Below are 21,409 nucleotides of genomic sequence, written 5' to 3'. Positions count from 1 at the left end.
GCCTCTACTAAGGAGACAAAGAGCCCACTCACTCTACCCACCCCTTCTAGGGGGGACCCCAGGGTTGCCACCGCATGATTTAATAGGGATAACATTTCCCCAACCCTTACCTTTGAGAGGACCAATTTGGCCCATTTTATTCGTCTACCACAGAGTGAGACTTCAGATTCATCGGGGGGTGCAACCACAGGATTGGTATTATCCTTCCTTACAGGACGCCACCAATAGTCCATGCTTAAGGAGAGTGAATTGTGGTCACTTTCGGTCGTAGGGACCACCAGCATATCCGTTACATGGTTCCATAGATGTACGTCTATTAGCAAGTAATCTATCCTAGAGGTGTGTCCTGGTCTATTGTACGTATGGGCACCCCCCCTATCCGAGCTTGTCCTCCCATTGGCTGCCCTTTGATTAAATTCAAGGCTCAGGGAATATAACTGTAGCGCCACTTCTGACCACCTCCTGATGGATGGAATTTCCAATACAGGGATCCCCAGCCTGGTATCCTCCTCGTCTTGGTCAAGGGCAACGTCCGAGCCCAAGGGCTCGAACGTACAGTTCATGTCTCCCGCAACCAATGTACGCATCTTGTGTGGGGTATTCTTTAGGAGGGTCTCAAGGAAAGATATTACAGGAGACTTTCTCCCGCCCTTAGTCCCACGGGCATAGACGTTATAAACATTTAGAACCAGTCTTCCCCTTTGATCTATTAAGGTGATATTTTGGATATCCGGGCAACCTGTATGAAGCTCCTCTATTCTACAGTCTAGAGAGGCTGCTACCCAAATGAGGAGGCCGCCCGAGGGTCGCCCTCTCCCTGTTTCCGAGACTCGTGCAGGGACAGAATAGGAAGAGAATCCCACCCTATGGACCGGCACCAGGCTCCATGTCTCTTGGAAGACGCACAGGGAATACTCATCAACCCAGGCAGTAAAGTCTGGTAAAGCCAGCTTTCTTGCAATCCCTGCGACGTTCCAGATGAAAACCTTAAATACTAGGTCCGTCACAGCTGGAACGTCGCTGGACGCAAGAGTATCCCTGTCCGTGGGCCTCGTCGCAGGTGTCTGGGGGGCACAAGGATCTTGGGGAATAACTTCAGGGGCCACCATCCCGTTAATAGAGTCAGGTTGGGTGGATGATGCCCCAAATAGATCTTCTCTACTCCCAGTTTCCAGTCAATAGGGCCCTGGTGCCCACAGATAGTTCACCCTCGTACCCCCAATAGCCCCTGCCCACTGAGTCTCCCAGTTTTGACGAAAATCAGGGGAGCTTGAGCCTTCTCCAGTTAAGCTATCAATTTGCCTGGGGTAGAAGTAGGATAAATCTACTACTTTAACCCCTGGAGCCCCCATGTTTTTAATTGGAGTGCAAATAGAGGTCACTACTCTAAGGTCTTGAAAATTTATAACTATGCAGTCCCCTTCCTGAGTTTTTTTCCCCTGGCCTACCCACCCAACTCTACGGACACTTAGAATGATCCCATCCACACCCTGCGGAATTGGCTTGTTTTCCTTCAGCCAGTGGATGCACTTATTCTTAAGTGATTGGTGATTTTCCATCTGGCCGTCCTTTAGAGGGGGAACATTTACCAGAACAGCAACAAAAGGTTGACAGTCTGGCGGGAGATTTACAGGAGGGATCCGACGTACTGGGTTTCTAGGGACCGATAGAGTGGTAACTGGGGGCGTAGGTTGGGAGGCAGGTCTAGTGACTTTCCCTGTCACCAATCCTTGAGGTTTATCACGTGAACCTGACGTTTGGATGTTTTTCGCTTTACCACTGACTAACTGTGACTGTTTTTGTGGGAGAGGCTTGGACTTATTTGTAGTAGACTCTAAGTGTGCTAGTGGCCCCTTATGTAATGGCCCTACTATGGGGGCGGATGGGGGCTTATTTATAGCAGGCTCTAAGTGTGTTGGTGTCCCCTTGTGTTTAGGCCCTACTATGGGACGGGGGGAAGAATTAGGAGCTGAGACTTGTGCTCTACTAGAGTCAGCCTTGTTTAAGCGGTTTGAGCGCTTAGGGTCTCTCTGCGATGGTAATCCGTTTTCCTTTACACCCGTGTCTGGGTTTTCACTCACTCTAGCTAGTTGTTTGACTGTAGTTTTGAGTGAGTGGAATCCATCAAGGGTTGATTGCTCTAATTTATCTATCCTCACCCCCAGACCCTTAACCTGCATTAGTAGGGGCCTCAAGAGAGTATTTAGCTTCTCCAGGATATTTTCAATAGTTACAGAATCAGTGAGGTTACAAACATTAGCGGTGTTATCATCTGTAGGAGGCCCCTTGGAAGAGACCACACCGTCCCCTTCTATGTCAACTTTGATCACTGAGGGCCGGACCCCTACATTATTCTTACCAAGTCCGGAGGGCTTTTGTACTCTTTGGTAAAGAGTGGCCTGTCTCACTAGCCTACCCTTTTTACGTTTTCCTACCTTTTTACTTATGAACCTCTTATCCTGCCTGGTTTCGGGAGTTTGATTGTTTGAGGGCACCCCATCTGATATTACTAAAATGGGGGAGGGCAGTTTTGGAGATAGAGGGTGACTGATAGTTTCGTTTAAGGATTTAGGTGATACTGGTAGTGACAAATTAGACAATTTACTAAGACCGCCATCTTCCCCAGTAGCAGTAGGGAGAAGCGCAGCCAGATGTTCCAGCCTATCTATATTTTGCCCTATTTCCAGTAGCTGGGGAGGGTCTATAGAGTCACCAGAGGCGCCAGCAGGGGGAGTAGGGGGAGCAGAGCAGACCCGCTCACTGGCCGGTGTGAGCGACTGGGCAGCAACCCCCAAGGATGAGCGTCTTGAAGGAAGGTAGACCTCGGATAGACGCCGTTCAGACATAGCGATCTCCTTTTCTATCACTGCCGCCACCCTGGTAATGAAGCGGTCCATAGTTCCAATAACAGGGCTCCCGGCAATAGCTCCCCTTTCCCCATCACTCCTAAGGAGTTTTCCTGAGAGGGTAGACATGGTTGTAAGAAACACCAAGGGGCTTTACACAAACCGTATATGGACACTGCTAATAAGGAGGAAAGGGACGTGGCCCAGCCCAGCCTCTGTCAGCCCCTGACTGCCACAGACTGCCCGCCCTTTGCTCGGGCTTCGCTCGGCGTCCCGCTCGCATCCCGCTGAGCGTCAAGCAATTCGTGATGTAGGGGGCGTTGCAGGCGGGGGCGTGTCTGTGGGTGGGCGCGTCCGCTTGCGCACCTGGGGAAGCAGGGACTCCTGGTCTTCCGAGTCCCTGCTTAGCGCCGACGAGCTGGACCTTTCAGGCGCCTCCCAGAATCCAGCGCTAAGAGCTCGCCTCTCCCTCCTTCCAAGCCGCGAAGCGGCACCCGCGAAGCGGGTGCGGCGAGAGGCAGCGGCAACACAAGACAACCCAGTGCAGAGTCAGTCCCGAGGTCACAGGGACACACAGCAGCCTTCAACAACTTCCAGGTGAATCCCACCGGGTGCAAGGAACACACGCCTTTTCTTCTGGTCAGGCGGGGGCGTGTCTGTGGGTGGGCGCGTCCGCTTGCGCACCTGGGGAAGCAGGGACTCCTGGTCTTCCAAGTCCCTGCTTAGCGCCGACGAGCTGGACCTTTCAGGCGCCTCCCAGAATCCAGCGCTAAGAGCTCGCCTCTCCCTCCTTCCAAGCCGCGAAGCGGCACCCGCGAAGCGGGTGCGGCGAGAGGCAGCGGCAACACAAGACAACCCAGTGCAGAGTCAGTCCCGAGGTCACAGGGACACACAGCAGCCTTCAACAACTTCCAGGTGAATCCCACCGGGTGCAAGGAACACACGCCTTTTCTTCTGGTCAGGCGGGGGCGTGTCTGTGGGTGGGCGCGTCCGCTTGCGCACCTGGGGAAGCAGGGACTCCTGGTCTTCCGAGTCCCTGCTTAGCGCCGACGAGCTGGACCTTTCAGGCGCCTCCCAGAATCCAGCGCTAAGAGCTCGCCTCTCCCTCCTTCCAAGCCGCGAAGCGGCACCCGCGAAGCGGGTGCGGCGAGAGGCAGCGGCAACACAAGACAACCCAGTGCAGAGTCAGTCCCGAGGTCACAGGGACACACAGCAGCCTTCAACAACTTCCAGGTGAATCCCACCGGGTGCAAGGAACACACGCCTTTTCTTCTGGTCAGGCGGGGGCGTGTCTGTGGGTGGGCGCGTCCGCTTGCGCACCTGGGGAAGCAGGGACTCCTGGTCTTCCGAGTCCCTGCTTAGCGCCGACGAGCTGGACCTTTCAGGCGCCTCCCAGAATCCAGCGCTAAGAGCTCGCCTCTCCCTCCTTCCAAGCCGCGAAGCGGCACCCGCGAAGCGGGTGCGGCGAGAGGCAGCGGCAACACAAGACAACCCAGTGCAGAGTCAGTCCCGAGGTCACAGGGACACACAGCAGCCTTCAACAACTTCCAGGTGAATCCCACCGGGTGCAAGGAACACACGCCTTTTCTTCTGGTCAGGCGGGGGCGTGTCTGTGGGTGGGCGCCTCCGCTTGCGCACCTGGGGAAGCAGGGACTCCTGGTCTTCCGAGTCCCTGCTTAGCGCCGACGAGCTGGACCTTTCAGGCGCCTCCCAGAATCCAGCGCTAAGAGCTCGCCTCTCCCTCCTTCCAAGCCGCGAAGCGGCACCCGCGAAGCGGGTGCGGCGAGAGGCAGCGGCAACACAAGACAACCCAGTGCAGAGTCAGTCCCGAGGTCACAGGGACACACAGCAGCCTTCAACAACTTCCAGGTGAATCCCACCGGGTGCAAGGAACACACGCCTTTTCTTCTGGTCAGGCGGGGGCGTGTCTGTGGGTGGGCGCGTCCGCTTGCGCACCTGGGGAAGCAGGGACTCCTGGTCTTCCGAGTCCCTGCTTAGCGCCGACGAGCTGGACCTTTCAGGCGCCTCCCAGAATCCAGCGCTAAGAGCTCGCCTCTCCCTCCTTCCAAGCCGCGAAGCGGCACCCGCGAAGCGGGTGCGGCGAGAGGCAGCGGCAACACAAGACAACCCAGTGCAGAGTCAGTCCCGAGGTCACAGGGACACACAGCAGCCTTCAACAACTTCCTTGGGTTAAAGATAGATTCAGAGGAGAGAGAATGGTCTCTGGAAATGCTTTGAAGATGGATTTTTTTATTTCTGGTGGACAGATATCGTTTGGGGAGCCCGATTTTAGTTTGTTTAGGTACTCTACATTTTCATGGAAGGGAGGTCATGGTGTCATTGTTGGTATTTTCCAACCAATTTTCCACTTATGTTTGGTATCTATGGATTCCTGAATTTTCTTTATTTTTTCAATGAAAAAATTACTTAGGTCGTTGCAGAGTTTCTGTGTGGGGGGGGATTGGAAATTTCGGTACTGTGTTGAAAATATCTTTGGTTTTGTTAGTTGAGTTTAACACCTTGTTGGAGAAACATAATTGTTTTGCCTCCATAGTAGCATGTTTGTAGTTCGTGAGATTAATTTTATAGGGTTCGCCATTTCAGTTCTGGTTGATGTGTTTTGAGTATGGCTGATTTGAGCTCTTCCGTAAACCATTTGTCCCCTAATGCATGGGGTCTGAGATTTTATGGGGCATCAGAGTCGATGGCCTTCCTTTGCCAGTCTGCATTTTCCCATTCCAGGTTACCTACATTATCCTTGCTTTTAGGATGCTTATATTTTAAGGTGTCACATAATGATTTTAAGTTAATTTCATGCCAGTTTCTAGATGGGACCTTTTGATAGGATGTTGTTTTGGGTATATAGATGTTGCCTATCGTAAACCTGATTATATAGTGCTCAGACCATATCCATGGTTATATTTCTACGTTTTGAAGGGTCAGATTGATAGACCATGCTTGGTCAAGATTGTAACCTTTATTAGGTGTGGGAACTTGAATGTGTTGTGATAGATTCAATGTTTGTAGGGTGTTGGTCGGTTCCCATGCACTCTTTCCTCCTGTTTCTTCATTAGCCAAATAATTTAAATTGCCAATGACCAGGACTTTAGAGAAATTGATGGTCAGAGATGCAATACAATTTTCTAAAGTTTTAGGGAAGTTTGCCATAGCTATGGGAGGTCTGTACACAAATACATATATCATGGTACTGTTTGGAAAGTCTAGCTTGAAGACTAGGCTGTTCACTAGTTCTAGCTCCAATGGAGAGATGTTGGTGGTGGGTAGTCCTTTTTTATGGCGGCTGCCACCCCCCTTTTTTCCAGTCGTTATATTTGAAGATAGGAGGTAGTAATTTTCTGGGAGTGCAGCTAAAATGTCATGGGTAGAGTCTTCCATCAGCCATGTTTCTGTCATAAACAGAATATCGGGTGAATCAGTGTATTTTGTTTCCCTTTCTTTTATTTTCTTTTGTTGTCCTCATTGAAGAAATAAAGTGAGTGGTCTTAAAGCAATACCATGCCACCCTCCTGGGCCTGACAGAGGGGACACACAGCCCTGTAGTTCTCTTTCCGCCTCAAGGGTTCCTAGGGTCGCCAACCGCATGACACTTGGGAAATTACCGAGGATAGTATTGAGCCCATGGTTTTTACATAAACCATCTTCCCAAAAACTCACTTGTTTCATAATCATTGAACTTTTATGCATACTAGGAAGTCACAAGACCCAAGTTGTTAACCCAGTTGTCCCGGAGCCCCCCAAATCTAGTTCTTTTCTTTGCCTTACAACTCAAGTCTAACTTGTGGACTCTTTTAACAGAAGAGACCCAATCTAAAAACTTTGGTGAATTGGGAGAAATCCAGTTTAGACATATTTCCCCTCTTGCCAGAAGAATTAGAACAAAAAGAAGTGAAACTTAGAGAATTGACAGTTTGGTAATAATACTGTCTTCAGGTAAAATTCTAAAAATAATTAATATCAGGCTTACCTTAATTTCTTGACCTATTATATCTGAGATGGTCTTATCGACTTGCCGCCAGAAGCCCTGGATCTGAGGACACTGCATGAACATGTGCACATCTTCTGTGCTCCTCAGGTTGCATTTCACACAGGACTTCTCTTCGCCTCCCAGCTTGGAAAGCATCTACGGGGTCCAATAAGCTCTGTGGAGTGTGAACAGAGGATTTCGCCTCAATGGTGCAGCCTTGACAATCTTGCATAAGATACTTCCCAGTAAGATATGATGTCAATTGAAGGCAGTTCTCTTCTCCAGGGCTCCTCCACAGGCCTCGGTGGCAGATCTCCTTTAATCAAGATCCAGTACCATTTCGCCACTTCTTTGCTTTGTTGACACTGGACTAAAAATCTGCTCTCCAACTCCTTCTTTATAACTCCAATTTTTGCCCTGATTTGTAGCCCAGCGGCAGAGTTGATAACATTTGAATCTGGATAACCTTTGATTTGTTTGTAAGTTGAGCTCATCCCATGTTTATTATCTCACAGTAATTGGCCCCATTTCTGATATCCGTTTTCCCAGAATGGGGCTGATAATCAGGTGAATCAGTGTCGAGTAGGTTGAACAGTTCTAACTTATGCTTATCTGCAGACCGGGTGTTTAAGTACATTATGTTTAGTTCCTTTACTGAGCCTGTTCTTTTTGGGCCGTTGGGTACAGTAATATGGCTTGGGATTTGACCAGAGTTTCTATTCGTACCAAACTCAGATGACTGACCAGATTGAGAGAGGCCAAGTTCGTCTAGTAATTGTTGACAGGGCAGGTTAAGAGGTTGCTTGTCCTGTGGTGCTACAAGTTTGCTCAACATCCTTACAAAATGTACAGGTCCATGAGGATGTTTCTCAATTCACTTGACTATTATGGGAATTGCAGCCATGTCAAGTGCAGGAGCAGGCCGTCTCTATGTACTACCACTGGTACTTTTGAGTGTGCACACACATTTGTCAGATAAACTCAAAAAGATTTATGGGCCTATTTATGAAAAAGACACGCAGCAAGTCATCTTGCTGCAATGCAAAGCAGAACAGGAAAATGGTTGGAATGCACCTTATTTAGGGCAATACAGCACTTTCTTGACTTTTCATCTGCGCTGGCGTCCTTTTGGCAGTGCCAACATAGGCACCCTTGCATTAATGTGCAAGGGTGCCTGCATCGCGTGCAGGACTTAACATTTTTTATTTTTATTTTGCATCTTGCAGAGATAAATGCAATACACAGCAAGAAGAAATAGAGGACGTCTTTAAACAATAGACGAAGAGCACTGTGAAAGATTACATCCTTAAGTTTGGTAGGGATTTATACAGACATAATCATTTGCGGCATTGGTATAGTTAAACTTTGTTTGGTGATTAGTATTGACTTACGGTATGCTGATGACACTCAGCTGATGTTTGCCTTTAAAGACCATTCAGAGGCAGCTTTCACCAAACTTAAGCATTGCCTGAAAGATATATCCACCTGGATGACTACCAACTGCCTACGGCTTAATGCTGATAAGACTGAATTGTTATTTTTTAATCAACCTTCACCCCCTAGATCGGACCTTTGGTGGCCTTCAGTGCTCAATCCACCCCCTTGCCCTGTCTCATCCGCTAGGGATCTGGGTTTTAAAATCGACAATACGTTGTCGTGCAAAACCCAGATAGGACATGTTTCCTCCACTTGTTTCTGGAAACTAAAAGCTCTGCGCAACTTCCTTCACCTGCTGCCTATAGAATGCAGAAAAACTATTGTTCATGCACTAGTGACATCCCAACTAGACTCTTCTAATAGCCTATATCTGGGCCTACCAGCCTATCTGTACAGAAAGCTGCAACCAATACAGAATGCCGCTGCAAGGCTTATAAGAAACATCCCCCTATGACATCACATCTCACCTCATTTGCGCAGCCTTCATTGGCTGCCAGTGAGGAAACAAACAGAATTCAAGACACTCACTCTTACTTACAGAGTAATAAATGGCACAGGCCCCCATTACCTAAGGACACAAATTCAAAAATCCCATCACACAACAAACCTAAGATCAAACCACCAAGAACTTCTTGTTACCCCTCATTTTGCCAAGGCCAGACTGGGTGGACACTCTTTTTCAGTCAAAGCAGCCATCCTCTGGAATTCCCTACCCCTACAAATCAGGAAGGCCCACTGGAGCCTAGCTTCCATAAATTATTGAAAACATGGCTCTTCAGTTTACCGTAGATTCTCACGGGCCCCACTGGGCTGACTCTCTTACTCCTTTTCTCCACGCAGCGCCGGGACACTCCCGTTGGGGGTAGCCGTGCGCTTTACAAGATACATAATAATAATAATGATAATAATTACTCAGCTTCATCTTGTTTCTGGAGCCCTCTGTTGCGTCCAGGGCTCTATCCCCTCGCCCTCTATTTCCAGCCCATATTTCAGCCATGGGCCCCAAATCTTAGTAATTTATTTCGGGCACCATCTTCCCTGGTATTTAACCCTTTTTGCACCATTGTAGAGGTTCATACCATTCCTCCATTCTATCAATGTGGGGAGAACCGGGGATCCCTAATGTCTAGCAATGTCTCTATTGGCTACAATCAGCCCTAGAGCACATGATAGGAGCTTGTGACGGGAGTGATCTACTTCAGAAAGTATACCTTGGGATACATGGGTATCTGTGCCTCTAATACCTTACCCAATTCTTCTATTATTTTGGACCAGTACAGTTTAATGTGATTGCATGCCCATAGTGTCTGTGTGTACGTCCCTTGCTCCACCTTACATCAGTGGCTTTCTGGTGTTTCAGCTCTCCCAATTTTATGTAAGCGCGCCTTATCGAAGTAAGCCCTATGTAGAATCTTAAGTTGTATCAGCCTCAGTCAAAGTTGGATGGCTACTTCGCTTGGGTGCATTAACGCTACCTCCCAATCTATCTCCTCCAGCTTGCCAGTGGTAGACTCCCATTTCACTCAGAGCGATTTTAGGTTATCTGGCATATTGTTTATTATAAGTATTTTATATGCCTATGAGACTGCTTTGTCTGTGATTTCTCCCTGTAGTAATCTGCCCTCTAGCAGTGGAAATTCTGAAAGTTCTGATATATCTAGCTTCTCTGCTCTAAAGGCTTGTTGTAGTTTTAAGTAATTGTATCTTTGGGTGTCCTTCAGCTTATATTCATGCTGGAGTGAGGTAAAGGAGATCAGCTAGCATTTCTCTATTATGTCTCAAAATCAGAATATCTCTATTGTAGCCCAGGTTTGGAGGCCCTTTAGTTTACCTATTTCTGGTAGGTGTGTTCTCTTCCATAACGAAGTCTGTCTTCTGTGTTTCATATCCCATTCCATCCTTCTATTGCCATTTGGGTTGCTGGGAGTAGCTGCTGTGCTCCTTTGCCCCCATATATGTAGTGAAGGTATGTGTTGTGGTGGAATTGAAGCCTCTCAAGGGCATATTTTGGATTTTCTCCTGGAAGATGCCCCCATTCATTTATAGCTCTCAGGTGTGCTGCTCGGTAGTATGATCTGACGTCTGGGAGCGCTATCCCCACATTATATTGACTATGTTGAAGTGTCTGAAGGCCCATTCGTGGGTGTCCTCCATTCCACAGGAGTATGCGCATCTCTGTATCTATCATCTTAAACATCTCTTCAGGGATTTTGTGATATGTATTTTGGAGGATGTAGTGAAGTTTGGGAAATGTAATCATATTATACATGACCACTCTGCCTAGTAATGTCAGGGGTAGATTTCTCCATCTTTGCACATCTTCGTGAAATTCCTTCAGCACCCTTTTGATGTTATTGTTGAGACTCTTTGGTATGTTGGTAGTTATGTATAGGCCCAGATATCTGAATCCTTCTTTGTTTACCTGGATTTGACTGGGGAGCCCTTGCACATCCATGCTCCCCACCACTGGATATAAGTTAGATTTGTCCCAGTTTATACAATAGTCAGTGTGACGTTCATAGTCCTCGAATACCTGCAGTACAATGGGAAGTGTCTCTTTTGGGTTAGTGACATACAGGAGGATATCATCCACGTAAAGTGAGATACGCTCGTCTTTCAACAGTTCTAGATTGTCCCTGAAGCCCCTAATGTCTGAATGATTTCAGATCAAGCATGCTAGTGGTTCCAGCACCATGGAAAATAGTAGGGGAGATGGAGGGCATCCCTGCCTAGTGCCTCGGCGCACTGGGAAATCTGTTGATGTTACTCCGTTAATCCGCACGAATGTCCTCAGGTTTGTGTATAGTAAATCTATCTAGGCTGTGAAGGTTGGGCCGAACTCATATTTCTGTAGCATTTGATGCATGAATGGCCAGTGGACAGTGTCAAACGCCTTTTCTGCGTCTCAAGATACAAATATGTGCGGATCAGGTCTGTCTTGCACTGTGTCTAGCCAGTTGGCTAACCTGCACAAGATGAAGCTTGTGGCCCTTTTAGCAATAAATCCAGTCTGGTCACTGTGGATTAGGGATGTAATCACTGGTAGTAGTCTTTTTGCTAGGATTGTGGCCAATATATTTTTTTCAACATTCAGTAGTAATATAGCCCAGGTAAGACTCACATTCTAGTGTCGGTTTCCCTGGTTTATGAATCTCCACTATTGTGGTGCCACAGACATTTGATGGGAGGGTACCATCCACCTCGATTCTCTTTCTTTTTTTACCTAACCAAGCTAGTAGTCTCCCTGCTCTATCTCCTGTTTCAAAGAGACAGTGGTGCATTGCAAGGAGTTGGGTCTTAGCTGCTTTTTGGGCTAGTGCATGGTATTCCTTATGAGTAATTGCGATCTGGCATGTAATGTGTGGGTCATTGTCTTGGTCTAGTCATCCCTCCAGTTCTAGTAGCTTGTGTTCTAGTGCTCCTATCTCTTGGGACTCTTTGTGCTATGGTGTTTTGTGCCCTGTCTCGGAGCTCCGTTTTGTATGCATCCCACACGACTACTGCTGCGGGCACTGTCCCTTCGTTTTCATAAAATTATAGCTCTGATTCTACCCTAATCTCACACGCTACAGTCTTATGTCGTAGCTCAGACACATTCAGTCTCCATCCAGATCGCTGTCCATAAGTTTGTCCTCCTACTGCGATCCATAGAGGCCCCTCGCCAGGTACTCCTCTTCTTTAACTGCCCCTATCTCTCCCGCTGGGGCAAGAAGGTGATCCAGTCTAGAGAACACACTGTGGGTGCTGGAGAAAAAGGAGTATGTGCATTCTGGGGCGTGGTGTTTATGCCACAGATCGACCAGACCTAGTATGTTTAGAAACTAGTTGAATTGTCTTCTGCTGGCCTGGTGGTGTATGGTCTGTGAGTGGGTCCACTAGATCATTGAAATCTCCTCCGATTATGTATGTTGGTCTCTAATAATATCTAATAATATCCCCTCTAATACTCTAATAATATCCCCACCACTTTATCAAGTGTGCGCTTTTGAAGCCTAGGGGGCGTATACGCTGACCAGTGTAAGTTCTCTCTGTCCCTACCTCCCTGTATCGCAATAAATGTACCTTCGGGGTCTACCCATGTTTAAGCCGTTTGAAAGGCGTAGTTCTTTTTAATTTGCATGGACACTCCTCTGGATCCCGATGTGTAGCCAGCATGTACGAGAGTTGTGTAGTCTGCCCGTCCCAAGAATGTGCATTGTGTGCCGCAGAGATGTGTCTGCTGGAGCAGGATTATGTCAGGTTTTAATCTCTTAAAATCATTGGCCACCAAACCCTTCTTGATTTTATTTCTGAGCCTGTTGACATTACTAACAGAACCCAGTAACCTCCCTATGTGCTGTGTTTTGGACTACACTCCCAGCAATAATGCTGCAGTGTATGTTTCAAACAGCGTTTGTGTATCTTCCTGCCCTGACTTCCACACTTATCTAGTATGTTTTGTGATGATGAACATCCCCCCCTTTGTTGAACTTTGTAACTCAAAACCCAAACTTTAAACCCCTCTCTCTTCCTTTACCTATGCACCTGACCCCAACAGTCAACGTGACAACAGCGAAGTAGGTTAAGCCTGAGAGGTCTGTGAGCCTCCCCCGTGTAGTTTCACTGCTTGGGAGTTACCCTCCGTCGATAGGAATTATAGAAAAAGAAAAAAGAAGAGAGTTATTTCCCACTTTAAGTCAAGCACCCTATTGGTGTAAAGTATACTGGTGTAACGTACAAGTGTTCAGGGGACACCTTGTCCCGGCTTACTCTCCTTTGGCTTCCAACAAGTCCATCTTGCTTATTCCTCCTCGCTTCCTTCCAGTTGTAGTTGTTGCGGCAATTGTTGAATGGGTGTGTCTGTTCTTGGTTCCTCCATATTGGTGATCTTTTGGAGAAGTGGATGGTTGCTATCCATGTCCACTCATTGCTCCTGGTTGGATGGTCTGGGGTGGTGTCCAATCGGGCCTAAGATTTTCTCTTTCTGTCCTTTCTTCTCTGCTTGTCCTCCTTAGTCTCTGCTGAATGAGTCTCCATGCCTGAGCCTAGCGTCTGTTGATAGGGTGTCCCCGCCTGCATCTTGTTCGATGTTTCTATGATTTGATTCCTCTTCTCTCTCTTTCACCTCATATCTGTGTTTCTTAGTGGGACCCAATGAGGTGTTCCCAGGTCCTCATGTCTACGCCTCAAAGTTGGGCATTCCTCTATCCACTATCCTCTTCCGGCGTCTGGAAGAAGAGCGATTTGTCCATATAGTTGACCTTCAGTTTAGCTGGATAAAGCAGCCTTTATTGAATGTGTAACAGTCTCAATGTTGCCTTGTCAAAGGCCTGTCTTTGTTTCTGAACTTCCCCTGATAAGTCCTGGAAGACCATAATCTTGGCATTGTTATGTCTGACCTCTCCTCTGTTCCTCATCTCCTGCAGTATCAGGTCTCGGTCATAAAAGTTTAAGAAGCGTGCTATTAGATGTCTTGAGGGAGCTCCCATAGGCGGCCTAGAGCCAGGCATCCTATGTGCTCTCTCGATTACAAAGCATGAAGAGAACTGAGCTGCTGGGAGGGAGTTTTTAAGCCACTGGATGAGAAAGAGTCCTGTGACTTTTCCCTCTGTACCTTCCGGAAATCCCACAAAACACAGGTTGCTTCTGTATGCCCTGTTTTCAGTGTTCTCTACCCTCCAGGCACCTTCTTTCAGGGAGGCGTTAAGACTCGTGACTTCTATGCGGAGAGTTTGAGATGTGTCCTCTACTTCTGGGACATGCTGTTCTGTCTGTGTTACCCTCTCTGACACGTTCCTCAGGTCTTGTCGCAGCAGGGTTACATCGGATCATATCTCTTCTATTTTCCCCTCCAATACTTCTCTGGATGACTGTGTTGCTTGAAGGAGGATTGTGTTATCCAGCTGGAGAGGTGTTTTGCCTTCTGCTCCCTGAGGTGAGCCCATGGCCATTGTGTAGCGGTCTATTCTCCCCTGCCTCAATGGGTTAGGCTTCTTTTCTTTGACCATTGTGTGTAGTTTGCACACTGTTTTAACAGGTAGGTGTAGCGGGCTCTTTCCCCGGTATATCTCCTCAGGGTCGGTTTTTCGGCATCTGTCTGCTTGTCCCGTGTTCTCCACCGGCTCGAGTGTGGAGCCTTGCATTTAGGATCACTGGTGTAGGGAGGTCGGGGGGTCTCCCTTTGAGAATCCTCCAGTGTGAATCATTCAAGTAAGGTGTTCCTTGGCCTTCCCCCCCTTCACCACTGTCTTCTGCTACTTCTTTGGTATTTCTTTCAGGTGTTTCAATCCATTGTCTCTTAGGCTCGTGAGTTATGCAGGGTAGGACATGTAGGGGACTAACCTCTATGTGTTTCTCTTCCACCTCTGTTTTTCCTAGAGTCATTCTGTCCAGGTGGTTCCTTCAGAGGCGCTTCCAGCCACCAACCGCTTGCTGCCTTGGCGCTGGGCTACACTGGGCTTCTGCGGCTTTCCACTGCTCTCCCTTTGTGCAGCCTTGCTTATAACTTACTGTCTCTTCCCCTCTCTTCTTTGTACTACTGTGGACTGGGTGAGGGCTGGTGTATGGGCTGCTTTCTCCCGTGACTCTGTGCCAGCGTGTATTCTTTCCCCATGATGACCCTTTATAGTACACAGGGTTTTTCCTCTGGGGTCACCATTCCACAAGGCCACAGGGATTGTTTCTGCCTCTCTCTTGTGGCCCAAGTATCGGCGCCCCAGTCCATGCCATCCCCAACAGATCCGGAGAGCGGTGTTATCCCTCCTGTTTTAATACTGCGGTGGGGAGTCCTCTGGAGTTTATGTGGGGAGCTTGTGTACTGATGCCTCTACCTCTCCTGTAAGTATAGCTTGTCCGGATCGGAATGTGGCCCCCACCTGCATGAGATTCCTGTTACTCGGACATGATCTCCCGCTGCTAGGGCCCACAGGACCTTTCTTCTCCTGCTTCTCAGGGGTTGGGGTCTCGTGTCGGGCTGTACCACTAAGCTCTGCTGCTCAGCCACTTACTATGGACTCATTGCTCCCACACTGTCCACTTCCGGTCCTCCTTGGCTAGGCCATGCCTTGCAGCCGCGTTGTCTCTGTCTCTGGCAGTGCTGCGTCATGATCTGTTTCTGGCTCCTTGTTCCAGGTGAGGCTGCTCCTATCTATATTGGTCCAGAAGAGGATTCCACCCCGGTGGTCTCTAAAGGGCCACACAGGAACTTGTCACCTCCAATCATTTTGTCTAGTACAGGATCATCTCTGTTTCCCACCCACCGCCATTATGATGCTTGCAGCTCTCACATTGCCTTTGATCCGATTCTCTGAGGAGCCCTTGATTACCCATCTCTCGGTGCATGTGTGTTTCCCCCTGTCCAGGGAAGATGAGTTCTTGCTTGGATGGCAAAGGAAGGTTAGGATTTTAGGCAGGATTCGATCTGGCTGTCAGAGCCTCTGGAGTTTGTGGCTACTCGGCCATGTTACAGGCCATGCCCCTGTGTTGCATGCAGGATTGTTTTTGTGCAGGAAGGGACTCCATCCTGCACAAAAACATCCCTGAGAGGCATATTTCTCTATCTATGTGTGCGGCAAAATGCAGCACACACAGAAATAGGAAGTAATGAGGAGAAAAATAGATATTTCTCCTCCTTATGCCTCTCCTGGGAAGTAGTATCTTTTTGGCACATCCCCAGGTTTACCAGTTCTGCTAAATCTGGGAATACACAAAAAACCATGGGAGTTGCATGGGAACACCCATGAAACGCCCATGGAACGCCTTCCCAGGGCAGAGTAAGATACAGCAATGATTTGCGCTGCGTTGCCTTACTTCTGATTTATGGAGCCACTCAGGACCGTGTAAAGTGGCCTTGCTTGGCTTCATAAATCTGACTTAAGGGTTGCGTTGCTCTTGCACCACGTTACATGGTACAAGAGCAATGCAAAGCAGCCCGTAAATAGGCCCCTTAGTATCAAATAAGGGGTACTTAAATGGCAAGTGTAGTAAAATTCTTATGTTTTAGGTAATTTAAAATAGTTTCTTAAAAGTTTTAATGCAGATCTATGCAATATTGTGCATGACTTTACACTGGCCTTCAACTGATCTATAAACTTGACCAGACATTTCATAATTACCAAGGTCCTTTCACATGCCAGAAATAATGGGCCTGATTCAAAAGAGGTAAACTTGGACGTTTGCTCTAGACTTAGACCATACGTCTATGTTTATGACTTTGGGAGTTTACAAAAGGCCTTTACTACTACTATGTTTATGCCTGCACTCTGGGCGGAGATCCTACGTGAGTGCGGACATAAAGATAGTACTCATAAATGCCCTTTGTGAATTCCCAAAGTTGTAAACTTAGACGTTTGGTCTAAATTTAGACCAAAAGTCTAAATATAACTAGGACTTTATAGAGCATATACACCAAATTAAAGTGTTTGGAGCACCCATGACTTTACATATTGTAATGTTGTTATGTGGTGTTAGAAAAGGGATTTCTGGTTGGCTAGGGCTTGCGCCTAAGCCAGGCAAAAACCACCACTCTGGTCAGGGCAAGGGAGTTACACGCTGAAGATAAACCCTGCTCACCCCCTTGGTAGCTTGGCACGAGCAGTCGGGCTTATCCCAGGGGCAATGTGTAAAGCGTTTGCGCAACACACACACAGCAGCAACACACTAGGCACACCACAAAAGGAACTCCACACAAGGTTATATATAAATATAGCCTTTGTATTATCTAAAAGACATTAGAATAGTAATCACACAATATACACTGTGTCAACTGCCAATAGGTAATATCTACAGGGGCTTATATACACATGACAGGGCCAATTGAGCCTCTGTCAGAATCATCACAAAGCACAAATAGTAAATGTAGAACACAACCAGTAACTACTGGCAAAACACTGTACTCAGCATTATATCATGCAACAAAAATCACATTATGCAATCAGCATCACATTAGGCGTAAAACACATTATGAGCCAACCCCATGAGCATGAAACACATTATGCAATAAACCTCACCAGCATAGACACAGTATACAATAACCTAAAAAGCATAAATCACATTGGAGGTAAAAATCAGGGTGCATAAATCACAGTAATCATCGGCACCACATAAATCACATTAGGGCCTGGCGCCCTGCCAACCCAGCACTAACCGTCTGGCCAACTTGCCTTCTCTGGAAGGATCAAAAGGCCCTATATCCCAAAATGTCAGGGCTGGCTGCCACTGCACCAGAATCCAAAGTGCACAATTGTGCTGGCACCACCATGCCTCCTGGGTCCCCACTGGGACTCCTCAAAGGGATCTGGCCTAAACGATGCAACTGCTACTAATTGCGGTGCAGCTGAGAAGAAAAATGTGGCCACTGGCACTCACTGTGCCCTCTGGGCCTCTCTCAACACATATGCCAATCGTTGCAGCTACCCACTCTGGTGTGGCGCAGTTGGCACTCTGGAGCCCCACTCTGGGGCTCTCTAAATGAAATGGCCCTCAACGTTGGAGTGACCTGCTCTCTTGTGGGACCGCTCAGGCACCGGCAATGTGCCTCGACTGGTACCAACATGGTGCAACCTCGAGCCCCCACTCACCCGTCTAGCCTGGTGCCTCCACAGTACCCTCCCAATACTGCTAGCTCTGCCCCACTCAACGGGGCATGAGATGCGTAGTCTATGTCTCTTCCAACGCGAGGAAGAGCTGCCTGGGGTCCTCTTGGGGCTCCGGTCACTCCTCTAAAGCTGCTCGGTCACCAGGCAGTATGCCAGACTTCCTCATGGAGGTCACAGCGCCTCCTCTCAATTACCCGCATGGCAGCCACTAGCACATGGGGGCCCGCTCTCCTACGGACACGGCCGTCAGCTTCCAGGTCTTGGCTGCGGGAGGCTCTGCCCCCAACCATGCGTTGCCTGACTTCCGGGGCCGCGGCGGTGACTTCTCCGGCAGCGGCATAGTGCAGGGTGGGCACCTGCCTTAGACAAATACTCATTTAAGCTGGGTGGGCACACTAGCACCGCATGCAGGGGGGCCACCCACTGTTTCAAATATACATAAAGTGGGGAAGGCTACCGCTCGGTTGGGCAAAACGTGGGATGGGCACCCGCTTCACAACGCATCACGGGGGAATCCTTACGACAGGGATTCCCTCTGAAACATGGGCAGCTCAGCTCTGCAAAGCCCACACGTTACTCTTCAGGGGCAAATTAAAATATAGCACTTACGAGGCGCTAGGAGCCTGGCCTGCAAAAGGCAAAGTTTCTAGGAGCACAACTGGGCCCAGGGAGGCCAGCACACAGGGCCCTCCAGCGGGGAGGCAAGCCTCAGGGCTTGGGGAAACCAGTAAAAACTGGTTCAGGGAGGAATTGGAGCACTGTGTTTACCAGGCTCCTCTTCCCCTTTGTCAGGTGAAGGCTCGGCTATCAGACACACCACAGGGGGTGGAGCCAGCATTGCAGGGTAGGCACAATCCTATTCAGGGTCAGGAGACTACTCCTCCCACTACTCCAAATGTAGATGTCCCATTCAGCCTAGTGCTGACACACACTGCCCCTCCTGGAGCCACACACACCTCACCAGCCCCTGTCACTCAAAAGCCAGACATGTAATTCACATCAGGCAGGCAGGCAGACACATAGCGCACAGAAATGCCAACTTCTAAAAGTGGCATTTCTAAAATAGTTATAATAAATCTGCGCACACCTTTGTGCAGCATTTATTATTACCATTCTAAATATACTAAACTTGACCATGCTGCTCCTCTCATATCAGGAATTACCACTGAAACACATATCAGGGTATCCAATGCATTCGTATGGGAGGGCAGCCTCACAGTAGTGAGAAACCAAAATGGCTGTTTGTCACTACCAGGACATTTCACCCCTAAAAGGTACGTCTACTATCTTTTACCCACAATGCACCATGCCCATAGGGCTAGCTAGCGCCTACCTTAGGGGTGACTGACATGCAGTAAAAGGGGGTCACAGACATGGCACACACTTTAGGTGTCACGTCACAGCAGCAGTAACACTGCACGCACAGGCCCTGCAATGGCAGAGGCCTGAGATAGGTTTGAAAGGCTACTTTGGTGGGTGGCACAATCAGCGCTGCAAGCCCACCAGTAGCATTTAATTTACCAGCCCTATGTATATGAGATACGGCTTTACAAGGGGCTGACAGGTCAATTGAATAGGCCAAACAGGTGTAGACCAATCTTATCATAAGCATAAAATCCTTGTTTCCAAAAGGAAAAGAGCACACACATGAAGATTGCATGAATATGGCTTCTTTTTAATGAGATGAGCCTCCCACGACCCAGCAGCCAAGAGACACGTTTCGGCTGTCACAGCAGTCTTTTTATCTTACCATATGTAACACAGAGAGCACACACACTTTACACTGGACATCAGTGCTAAAGTGCTCAGAGTCTTAAAACCACCAACACCATGTCGGAGAAAAGGCTAGGAGAAAGGCAAAAATTTTAGGGATGATCATGCAAAAAGGGCCAAGTCCAACATGTGGTGAGTAGTTGAGTTTTACAAGTGATAAAGAAAGATTCAATATCACCAGTACTGTTATAGTCAATATTGTATTTACCCAACCAGTGTTGTATTTAGATGTGTTATGCTGTGCTTACAAAGCACAGCAATATTGGCACTCAAGCAAGTCATCACGTTAACAGGGAACTTGGGCAGGTGGATTAAGCCACAGTTACATTGTTTCGTTTGTAAGCAGAATCTGATGCATACACAATATTGCCTTCAAAAGATGTCAATAACCTATTGTGTTGTTACACACAAAAATAATATGTACCTTAAAATGATTGCTGGAAGTGGTAACAGGGGCCACCTAAAAATGGCCAGGTTGTGCCATCCTACTTGCCCTCCTAGCTCCAGTTTCCAGATAGCCACTTAACACACCTTTGCTTAGAGCGGGGTCAAACAGCTGGTATCTAGAAGGATCCACCAGGTCTCGAAGGGTAGCGGAGAACCCTTGGAGAGCTCACAATGATGCAGTGATGGAAAGAGCTTGGGAACATGCTGCCATTTAGAGGTTTGGTCCGTGAGTTTCAGAGCAAGATCTCATCATACAGTTTTCAGGGAATACTGGGGAAAACATTCAAGGCCATCTCCCCTTCCTTTCAAGAGCTGTCACTGCTGGGTTCACCCATACTTCACTTGTTTCATTGCCACCCATTAGATGTGGATCGTGTCCCATTTAAATGCAAGGGAGCTTAAGGGTATAGGTGCTGCAGTGGAACGCTATGTGGTTTGAGACACTCAGCGTTATGACTTGGTACATTTCCTTCGTCTGACCATGGCATATTGTGAGACATGAACAAACTTCACTTTATTTTACTGGACTCTATAACAGAGCAGCCATGACTTACAGTGGCACCAATAGCACTGTTGATCATTTATCTTAGGAACTTCCCCCACCAATGAGTCCGGCATATCCTATGCAACATGGAAATAAGAATGTGCACATATAAATAAGCCTAAACCAATATACATTTATTTAATGTTCCATCATTTTGAAGCCTCTTTTTAGCTACAGCAAAATGTACTTATATTTCGTTTTTCAGGTTCAACCTAATGAGTCCTATGTCCAGGGCTGTGCCTTCCACAATGGATTTTCTCCAGCAATTGGAGTATTTGGAACAAACGGGCTAAATGTTGATGACAACATCATCCATTTTACTGTCGGAGAAGGTAATATGCAAGTAAATTGTACATCTTTATTTTGGTGTGTAGTAGCAAAGAGAGTTTATGGCCAGATTACCTGAGTGATGAAAAGATGTACTTAATTAATGCGGATATAAAATTCAAGTATATGGAAGTATGACATATGCTGTGGTGCTTTCTGCAATTGTATATTTACAGTTCAAACCTACCTGATCTCTCATTGTCACTCAAACATGTTAACGCAAACCTTCAATGGCAATATTATTGTCTTTTACTAATGATGTTCAAAAATTCTAACTAGGTTTTAATGCATATTGAAACATATTGTATCCTCCACAACCTTGTCTCGTTGAAATAACAATCCACGAGAGCTAAAGCTACCAACCCAAATGTTACTTGTAATGGTAAGGCTACAATTCCAGAGACTGAACCCCCAGATGGCAGGTTGATCGAAGAATGAGTTATATATTGATCATTTAAATTTCCTGAAGTGATTG

The 21,409-nt window shown here is 47.6% G+C and overlaps 1 protein-coding gene across 1 annotated transcript in view; it reads left to right on the top strand.

Annotated features, from left to right (window-relative positions):
• LOC144827999 (fibrocystin-L-like) overlaps positions 1-21,409 on the top strand; it is a 1,093,512-nt gene that overhangs the window by 897,868 nt on the left and 174,235 nt on the right. The window contains exon 64 of the mRNA XM_078686146.1: positions 20,813-20,939. Coding sequence (XP_078542272.1) covers positions 20,813-20,939 — 127 coding nt within the window. The remainder of the gene's footprint in view (positions 1-20,812; positions 20,940-21,409) is intronic.

The sequence above is a fragment of the Lissotriton helveticus genome, chromosome 4_1, assembly GCF_964261635.1.
Source record: "Lissotriton helveticus chromosome 4_1, aLisHel1.1, whole genome shotgun sequence".
Taxonomy (NCBI): Eukaryota; Metazoa; Chordata; class Amphibia; order Caudata; family Salamandridae; genus Lissotriton; species Lissotriton helveticus.
Note: the sequence above shows the minus strand (reverse complement) of the source record. Positions and strands in the feature narration are given on the sequence as shown.